Here is a 10,599-nt window from a genome sequence, read left to right as displayed (position 1 = left end):
TGAAAGTGATGTCTGTAACCAAATTTCGTCTTCTATACGATTATTTATTGGTGATTTCCAGCATCCTTCTTGATTCGTCATCGATATTCTGGAATGGCCAATGAATTCTTCAGTAAATGGAATGCGACGTATGTTGGTAAATTAGATATTTGTCTCGACATGATATATTAAAAATGAATATGATCTTTTTGATTGATTGAAATGAAACTCAAATTATTATTCAGGAATATATTCAGGATATGAAACAACGTTTCTCAATTCACACGAATGGAAGGAATACAAGATTTGGAAAGAAAATTTTGAATATCATGAAACACATGCACAGATAAAATCAATCACAATATTTGGAATGATTTCAGTTTTTTCGATGAAATCAACCATCAACTGGATAGTAGATGAAAATGAACCAAAATAAAAAAAAATCACCTTCTTCTGATACCAAACAAAGTTTTTGTTCACAGGAATGGAATGAACTGACGAGTTGACTGAAATAATTTGAATTATTTTAAAAACCTATTCATGTCATTGATAGATCTGACAAGTGATTTTTTTGCTGGTTGAAAAAATATTTCAAATAATTCATATTCTATGTGACTCAATGACCTCACCTAGACCAAAAAATCTAATTTTTTTATCACCATGATGTGAAACAATAAGCTCAAGGAGCCGATTGTTCATTTCATCTATTTTCTGACAATAAATGATGTTGTCATTGACAGTGGTGAGGTGGAAGACTGTATTGAAATAGAGTTGTGATATAAACATTTTACATAAAAATTATCAGCTACTCTGAAATCGGTCTTGAGTTTTGAGGACTCGAGTATTTGTATTCAAAGAAACTTATGTTTGAGCTGAACGAGGTACAATTGGAGACTATTTATATTTCGGGAACTGGCAAAACTAATGTCAATAAATAAAATTTGGTAACACAATGATGAAGTTTATTTTCAGCACAAACGTACTCGCAACGTTTTGATGTGTGCAATTTTTTTTGTTAAATAAATCAATTCGACCTAAAAATGTAAATTTGAAGAGAAGGTTCATTTATATTGCGATAAAGCACCATCTAAAACACAGTATATCGTTGGTGTACTGAATTCAATCGTAGTCGTAGTTCAGTTGTCGACGAATTCCGTGAAGATTGTTCAAAATCGATTGTTGTGCCAAAAAAAGTCGATGTTGTACGTGCACTGATAATGCAAGATCATCATGTGACATAATGTGAGATTGAGGCACCCTTACACATTAGTTCTACCTCAATACATTCGATTTTGCATGAACTCTCAATTGTAAAAATAATTTGTCTTCGTAGGAGACCCTATAATTTATCAATGGCTTGAAAACAAGGCTCGAGTGAAGTGGTCTAAGAAATTGATTGAAAAGTTTGACTGTGTTGCTTCAAAAGACGCGTATGAAATCGTGACAGGTGACGAATTATGGATGTATACCCATGAGCTGGAAACAAAACAGCAATCGACCGAGCAAGACTAGCTAAATTCAACGAATGTAGTTCGTAGAAGAAGCACAGCAAAGCAAATGGTCGCCTGTTTCTTCAGCCGAATGAGTCATGTAACCACTGTTCTGCTTGAGCAACGTAGAAGGGTCATTTTTGAGTGATACACAACCATTTGTTTGCCGAAAGTCTTCGGAAAAATTCGTGAAACTAACCGCCGGAGACGAATCATTTTCATCATGACAATGCGAGCTCTCACACACATCTCGTCAAACACCTGAATTTTTGAGCAGCCAAAACATCGAATTGATGACTCATCCTCCTTATAGTTCTGATTTGGCACCCAATAACTCATTCCTGTTCCCGAATATCAAAGGTAAACTGCGCCGAAGAAGCAGTGGAAGCGTTCAGAAACCATGTTTTGGAGGTATCTCAAGAGGTATGAAAAAACTGCTTCGACAAATGGTTTGAACGAATGCAACAGTGTATTGATAATCAGGGAGAATACTTCGAAAAACATCAAAGCTATTTTCATTGAAAAATGTTTGTTATTATTTGCTATTCCCGCAATATATATAGTACCCTATAGTGAAGTGATATATTATTTGACTGATATATACCAGAAACACAATCAACAGATGAATACCTCGACATTCATGAAAATGATATTATCTAGAATAAGAATGTGAAACAGGCATTTTTATTGATTTGGAGAGAAAAGAAAGATTATATTTCTAGTTATTTTACATCTCGTTACTCCTAATTCCATTCACATTATCGTATTGACTGAACGTTTCTTCGTGGTTATTGATTTGAGCTGCATCTTTCGCCTGTAGATTTGGAGAACTGGCCACAGGAAAAAGTGCTGTTAGAGGTACGGAGTTATCGCCTGTGAGTACATCACCAGTTGGACGCATAACAAGCATTTGTTCCATTTCTTCATCTTTCAGGAAGCAATCACAATCTGTTTCGTCACATTTAGGACATCTTTCTACAATGTCCGATTTGATCGAATTCTTCAGTTTCTGAAACAAAGTATTCATATCACCAATAACTGTTTTCAATTCGTTCGATATATGTTACACATGTTGATGAAGTGAACAATATGAAGTAAACAATATAGAAAATGCAGAGGTCCATTACTTAGACGACATTTACAGGAGTATAAAAAATTCGTTGTTATTTTAACATCCACAATTTGAAAAGTATTTACACGTATCAGACGTATCTACATTTTTACCTTCATAAAACTCATCGTTGATTTTCATATTTGCCAGCAAAACACATTTGACTAACTGTAGTAAATCTGACATATGAGCTAATAGTTGTTTTAGCATATAGGTTCTACCTAAAGGAAAAATATTTGATGAACCTATATCTTTCAACTTCTAATTTTATTCAACAATTACCTTCTTCTCATCAAATTGAGCAGGCAGCGAGATCTTATTCCATTTAATTGAGCATTATTTAAAAAAATCACTTTCTCAACATTGGGGAATTTTTATGTATATAAAGTATTATACTGGTTAAAGTATGTGTTGTTTACATGAATCAAATGTTTAGCATCCTTGGTAGGTGTGAAAAAAATTATGTTCACACAGACATTAACAAAATGAATATCAAACATAATCATATGATTTTTTGATAGACATTTTGTTTGTATAAATTCTGGTAAATGTCCACCGAGATATAACTACTTCTCCAGCTAGTACCACGCTTAACATTGAATCATATTCGACAGAAATTTATGCAAAATACCTCACAGAGTTTAGTCTTGCAGATGTTTTTTGTTCATCCAGCAGCAAGACCATGGTGAATTCAATAGAGTTAATCACCTACAGAACGGTTCCGAGGTATAGTATCTGAAAGATCTGACCCAAACAATAGTGTGTACGGGACTCACATTATGGCTGAAAGTATCCAATTTTTTCCTTATGATAATCCTGTATCACATCGCGTCTTGCGTTCATTACGTTTGTTTTGATATTTCACGTACAGTTGAGAAAGGAATTTCGGTCAAATCTGATGTTGCTTGTAATAGTTTGTTTCCTTCGGGACCAAACTTGGGATGTAGATTCTTATGTGCATTGAAACAGATTTTCTGTGTTTCAATATTCAAATGCATCCGAATCTTATTTACTAATACCTCTGTTCTGTATTGTTCACCATCGCTATTGTAATCACTACACTGGAAAAAGTCTGCATTGTTATCACACTCGTTATTACTATTAGTACTTGTCCAAGGACGCCACATTTCAAATAGATAAAATTTGTAAGTAATTATAACTGCACCAATATCGCATTTCAACACTCAAATCGCTATCAAATCCTGAACTGAACACGACGGCGATAATCATCTCCACATTCCCCAGATTTCTATTCGTCACCGTTACATGATTATCCAATACGAACCGCCAAGTCCACAGTCCGCGTGGGCTAGTTCGCTGCCGGTTCATTTCTATGTATTAGTTTTTTTAGGCCTTTGAGGGTGCCGCTAACTTTAAGAGTGCACAATATCGTTTACTTCGACTATACCAATACTCTTGACATACATCAAAACAAGTCTGAAGACTGTATCGAGGAGAGACACATGCGTATGAAAGATAAATAAATTGGGGTAGAAGTACATTATATCTCGAAGTGGAGCGCAGTAGATTTGCGAGCATAAAAACGCAGTCGTCTCCACAATTCATTATCATTCTCCGATGTTCGAAATGTAAAACCTTACTATTAGGTAACATGTCATTGTGACTATTCATTCATTGGTAACATGTGACAATTTTCTTTTCTCCATTATAAAATATTTTCTTCTCTATAATTTTCAAATAATTTGCTGATGATGAACATATACTTCTGAGGATGATGATAAATTGTGGAGACGACTTTGAGTTTTTATGCTTCGCGAATCTGAAAAATAAATATTCCGAAATGAAATCCCAAAATATTCAATCATCCATATTCACAATATCAAAAAAATCAAGTGAGTTTTTACCACATTCACTTCTTTAGAGAAACTTGATCCCTGGTTTTTTTTCAGTTGTTGTCACAAATTTCTCTATAGTCTGTGTTGAGTTTCGTTCAGCAAGATGTTCAGCAAGACACACCACGGAATGTGAAGACACACAGTATACATGCATACTTCTTGCTTTCCACTTGTTGTTGACGGATTTCGTCTTCTCTCGGATCTCATGATTGACTTCTTTTTTAGGGTGCTGGTGATCTACTCGTGCTGTCCAGTATAGGCTCTCTGTAGCGTATTCTCCGTGGACTGCCATGCATCCGGCCTTTCTATGCATTCAGTTTTATAATCTCAAGTTTTGATTGTTTCCAACACATTTTCTGTATAACATTTCGTCTTATAGACATTGATTCGTTGAATAAGAAAATTATTTTCAACTTTGTTTTTGTTAATCATATCTTCATTAAAGGACATGTTTTCAACTGTAATATGTGGTGGGAAATAAAACTATTATTATTATTATTATTATAGCTCCATCAGTTGATGAACCACCCCGTTGACAGAAATAGTTGTCTAGTACAAACTAAGCTTCAACCTTCATCAGTCAATGAAATGCAATATATGATTTTGCGACTAAATTCTCATGGATAAATAACTGATGACTTCATCTCGACTTTTACTAATTTGATTATTCTGCACAAACAATTCTTTTTAAAGTAAATTGAATGGGGGATATTTTTAGGAGAGAACGATTTCTGGGAAAAAATATTTTGGCTTTCTTCTTCTCCATATTCAACGAAAAACTTTGGGAATCTTCCGGACAAAAAAGAAACCATGTCTTTCCAAAAACGTGTGGATCATGCAAAGAAATAACTTTCAAATGCAAACTGAAAGATAAAGCCGCCTCCAAATAACTAATTTCATATGAACATTGAATTGCACAAAAAAAATACTTTCGAAACATCTACTTCCATATGAATAGTGAATTATACAAAAATTACTCTTTTCTATTCAGTTTGTACTCCAAATATTCATTATGGAATTGAATCAGATATCATTGACAGGATTGCTACACAATAGTTTATTGGAAAGGTGAAATTTCACTTACATGGAACAGTTTCATCCCCAATGGGGGACATCGATGTTTCGGAATAAGACACTTGCCTTGTTGCCTCTTTAGCACAAATCTTGATACCATTACAAGACCGACTTCTTAATCCATTCATATAATTACGACTATATGTAACGAAAGAGTTAAATTTACTAACGTCATCGATGATAACACGTAATGACATGATTTCGATTCAATCCCGGCTATAGAAATCTTGTTGAAAATAAAAGAGGTATAATTCAGGAGAGACTAATTTTTGGGAAATAAAGCTTTAGGTTTTCCACTTCTCCATCTTGATACATTTGAACTTTCACAACGACAACTATATTCACACTTCGAAAATTTCTGACATGTTGAAAAATCAGATAACATTATTGAACCCAGAGAGGTCTGATTTTTTCGGAATACGCAGTCAGTTTGATAAACTCGTTGATGTAGAACAACACATCAATGTTCGTACGCAGATGGTTTAACTCATTCACCGAAAACATCGCACGTCCTATAAATCGTTTTCGATGAAGTTTCAGATGATTGCTTTTTCTGCCCCAATGGAAGCCGGCGGCATTGACTTAAATCGGATACATGTTTTTGTATCCAGTCTGATCGGCACTGTATACTGTATGTGTCTAAACATTGTTCGAGTATGTTTTTTAGTACGGGACATATGAAAAATACAGGGTGTCAATTTGAAAACTTCTCAATCTCAATATCTTTCTTTCAGTAAATAATATGAGAAATAAAAAAAAGTCAATTTTATAGTCAAGGGAGACACTTTCAAGGAATATTTGTAGCCCTCGTGGTTCAACCACGAGGGCTACAAATCAAATAGGTGAATGAATGTCATATGATTCAATCAAATAGGTGAATGAATGTCATTACGATGTCATCGATGACACAAGCAGATCAAGCTTATTCCGTGACATTCAAAATCGTAATTCATGAATGAAGTGTGTGTATTTTCTATAATGTTATCCAATTTGGTACTGAAGAGCCTTAGGGCAAGTGTCTTAAGGCGAAACATCGGTGTATACCAGTGAGGGTGACAGTGTTCTATGTGAGTACAATTTATTACCATTCATTCTAAGTAGAACTCATGTGAATGATATCTGATTCTTATTCCACAACAAATGTTTGAAATACAAACTGAGTAGAGAAAAGTATCTTCTGTATAATTCAGTGTTCATATAGAAGTATTTGTTTCGAAAGAATTATTTTCTTTCGTGTAATTCAATGTTTATATGAAAGTAGCTGTTTCAGGAGGACTTTCTTTCAGTTTGTATCTGAAAGTTACTTCTTTGCATGATCTACACATTCATGTATATGAGTTTCAAATTGATTACTTCCTTCCTTTCTTTGGAAGATTCTCTTATCCCTTTTTTTTTTTCTTTCCCAAAAAATGAATCACTCCTAAAAATATAACCCCTTCAATTCAAATTTGCATGTCTTTCGTTAAAAAGACAGCCCGCCCTTCGTGCGCACTTTCTAACTTCTCCATGAATTACAATCATTTCAATTCTGTCTTGAAGACAGAATTGAAGAATGTAAACCATTCATACACTTATGTACACTTATTGAAGTAATCACTAAACAGCCCAATAGGTACAACTGTATGCACAATATTGATACATCGTTTAAATTTACGAATTCATTTTTTGCCTGAAAACATCAAACTTCTTACAGCAGAAGTAGCAAAAAAAGATGGTTATCTGTACACTTTCTGCGATGAGAATTGAAAATTCAGCATTAATTAACACAACTTTACTACCATCTACGTTTTACTATTAGACTACTCTTTGATGAAAATTATCTGGAGCTAATGTCTAATTTTACCCCTAATAGAAGATTGTAACGGTACCACCTAATATTTTTACCTGTTCTGGTCAAACCATGCATCTCCCTTGGAAGCATAATTGAAAACCAATCAAAATGATGTGCCACTTGACCCCCTTACCAATTCAAATTCTGAGGGTAACATCTAACCCTCCTAGGGGGTTGAACCACGAGGGCTACAAATAGTCCTTGAAAGTGTCCCCCTTGATAATAACATTGACCTGTTTTTTCGATTCTTCATATTGTTTACTGGAAGGAAGATATTAAGGATGGTGAGTTTTCCCTCCTTCCTTTCTTTGAAGGAAGTTTCCCTAATGAAAAATTGAATATGTTTACCAAGAGAATAATATCTCTTTTCTTTCGCAAATAATATTTCAAAAATACCTCATTTTTCTCTACAGTAGACAATAACTGACTGGAATATTCGAATGGTAAAAGCAGAGCATCTCCCCATAAGCAGAATCCAATAGTTTCATCTCAACGACCCATATACTTTTCCTTGCCTAATGTTTTTCTCATTTGGTCAGTATAAGAGCACAGATTCAAATAAATTTTTCCTGATTAGGAAAATACAGAAAATTGGAAAATTAGTCAATAATTCAAATGGATCGTGGCACATGTAACTATTCTAAATACTAGATAATGAGGAGTTGATAAAATACAGGTTGAAATGTAGCATCTCTGCAAGAAAAAACGATATTTACACCATTATCATCAATGAGGTAATGCATGCAGTTTTTCAATCAACAATGAATATATCTAAAATTGTATATTTGAACGTCAAGTTCAATCTGAAATTGGTGAATATGAACTTTCGCTTAATTGGTCTCCTTAGGAAAGAGAGGTTAGTTCAGTAGCCCCGCTTACGAAAAATAATTTTTGGGTAAACAAAACACGAAAAGTAGTACTATTCCAATATTTCGATACCTTTCATTATAATGGAAAACGCAACGAGAAGGTTATAATTATATTTATTCGAAATAACCATGGAGTTAAGACTCACTGTTGGTTTTCCGTGTCAAAAGTTATGTGAAATTTATAAAAATGAAGCATGTTTGTGAAATCAGAAGTTAAAATAGCTTAGTTATCTGCTGAGGCGTAGTGATAACTTAACAATTGTTTATTTAAATATTTCATAATATTGAGAATTTCAAAATGCCGGTATGTGACCATGTGGTTTGAATCAAAAAGCGATAGACAAGAAACATGAAACTGACATCTGTCATGAAATTCAGTTTAAATTTCGTATGGCCATTTTCAAATCATGGAACAATAAAAAACAACAGTTCTGGTGCAAATGTGGTACATATTCTGAAATATAAACAACAGAGAGAGAAGTAAATGACAAATTTATGATACTTTTCAGAATTCATTGATTGTTAGAAATGCACAATACCTAATTATGTGCAGGGAAATTCATTATTGTATTATGGAAATTGATGATTTTTGAGACTAATTGACTGGTGAAAGAACAATGATATTATTCTTTAATTCACGCGCAATATGAGTAATCGAAGAATGAAAGTTAATATTATTCTGATTAAATCAACAATAATTTTTGTTCTGAGAGGTATGCTCTGAGTTCCAGGGCATACCAAAAAGTCCATATTGAAACTGTTTCAAAGATTGAAAAAAAGTTGGCACAGCTGTATTATGTCTGAGGAAGTATACTTTGAAGGGGACGAAATAAAAAGTGAGACATTGAGAAAAATGAGATTTCACCATCTTTTTGAATAGACGCTGTATACTGTTATAAACATGAAAGGTTGGATTTGCGGTACAGCAACCTGGATCGAACCGCAGTTTTTTTATTCATCTCTACATATCATGATTATATAGATTTCATTTGAAGCTCAAAATATATTAATCAATTGTGTTTTACTGTAGGTATCTTACATCTTGATTAGTGTACAAATGCCAATATTTTGAAGATTTTAATGTTTTCACATCTCCAATATATCTTGAATAACGAAAGGTGTGCATTGAATTTTGGTTAGCCTGTTAGTTGGTAGCTCTTTAAAGACTTGGGTCTATTTGAAATCTTACAGGAATCGAAATCAACTTTGAAATCATATTATTCATAAACAATTAGATCCACTGTAGGTAGATCAGCCCCCTAGTAGGCGGCGAGTATAAATATTCACTACTAGAAGCATATACAATTTTTGTAAGTTATTCAGCTGCCTCTACATTGAACTTGTTTTTCAGTTTTTCAATTACGTTTTCCACTCACCTCAAGAAGATTTGATCCAGGAGCTCTCAAGAATACGGCAACCATATAAATTGGTATACAGAATATAGAAATTGAGGCGACAATCCAGCCAATAGCAATTGCCCATCCAGGATAGTGGTATACCCCGTTGTTGTAAGTAGGAGGTTCATAATCTACTATCAGAAAAATCCATAAAGCTAATATCATCAATGGAGTTGCGATCGTCCAACAGAACATTACGAATTTTCCAGGATGCCTCCCAGTCATTGTTTTTACATTCTGACTTAGTCTTCGAGCGCCATAAATCCAGGAAATGGCAATCACTTCGAAAAAGGCAAGATACATTATGGAGATTGTGGCAGCATAGTGGTCAATCAATTGAAATACGTAGATTCCTCCCTGAAATGTTTCATTGGGTATTATAAATGTTTCGTCCCGAAAAATTTATTAGAGATAATTCAGTTTTGAAAAGAAATTAGGTCTTCTTGCAGCTGGAGAAGTGAAAAAACCTAGTTCGTTATATTTGAGATAGACAAACCTGAGGAAATTTCGTTTCGAATCGCTGCAACTGATAGTTGTTATCATACTATAGGACACTGAAATGATGTAGCAGAACGGAACTATTCGATAGTAACTTTTATTGCAGAATCTACACGAACAGAAAAATCGAACAGATAAACAAAATTTCAATTACATAAGCTAGTTTGTATATTCTGATTATGAAGCGATACAATTGTACCATCCAAGTTGTTATTCCTTCCTAGTTAAAATCACATAATTTGATAAATTGTAATGGCTGCAATATAAATATATAAAGAAACCTTTTCTTGAGCTAGTTTCCTATTTGGGAAGACTATGATAATCTCTTTTCAGATCGAGATTATCCGTGGTTGGTTTTGAAATATTCGCCAAAAACTAGTATTGAAAATTATTGGAGTTTTTTTCCCAACACCAAATCGTTATTTCAACACCTCGACACGTGATCATCAAATGATCATTTTCAATAGGAAGATTAAACAGTTTAATCTTCCTCT

The 10,599-nt window shown here is 33.8% G+C and overlaps 1 protein-coding gene across 4 annotated transcripts in view; it reads right to left on the bottom strand.

Moving 5' to 3' along the window:
* Positions 1-213: 213 nt before the first annotated feature.
* LOC111508246 (sodium- and chloride-dependent GABA transporter ine-like) overlaps positions 214-10,599 on the bottom strand; it is a 241,231-nt gene continuing 230,845 nt past the window's right edge. For 3 of the 4 annotated variants that reach the window (XM_074175174.1, XM_074175178.1, XM_074175177.1), the window contains exons 9-10: positions 9,587-9,964; positions 214-2,478 (exon numbers count right to left, since the gene is read on the bottom strand). In XM_074175174.1, coding sequence (XP_074031275.1) covers positions 2,197-2,478; positions 9,587-9,964 — 660 coding nt within the window. In that variant the 3' untranslated portion in view covers positions 214-2,196. The remainder of the gene's footprint in view (positions 2,479-9,586; positions 9,965-10,599) is intronic. The other variant, XM_074175176.1, reaches the window with a different exon arrangement.

This window comes from Leptinotarsa decemlineata, unplaced genomic scaffold (genome assembly GCF_025532065.1).
Source record: "Leptinotarsa decemlineata unplaced genomic scaffold, Ldec_3_MD MMD2_tig00000882_RagTag_RagTag, whole genome shotgun sequence".
Taxonomy (NCBI): domain Eukaryota; kingdom Metazoa; phylum Arthropoda; class Insecta; order Coleoptera; family Chrysomelidae; genus Leptinotarsa; species Leptinotarsa decemlineata.
This window is presented reverse-complemented; position numbering and strand designations above follow the sequence as displayed.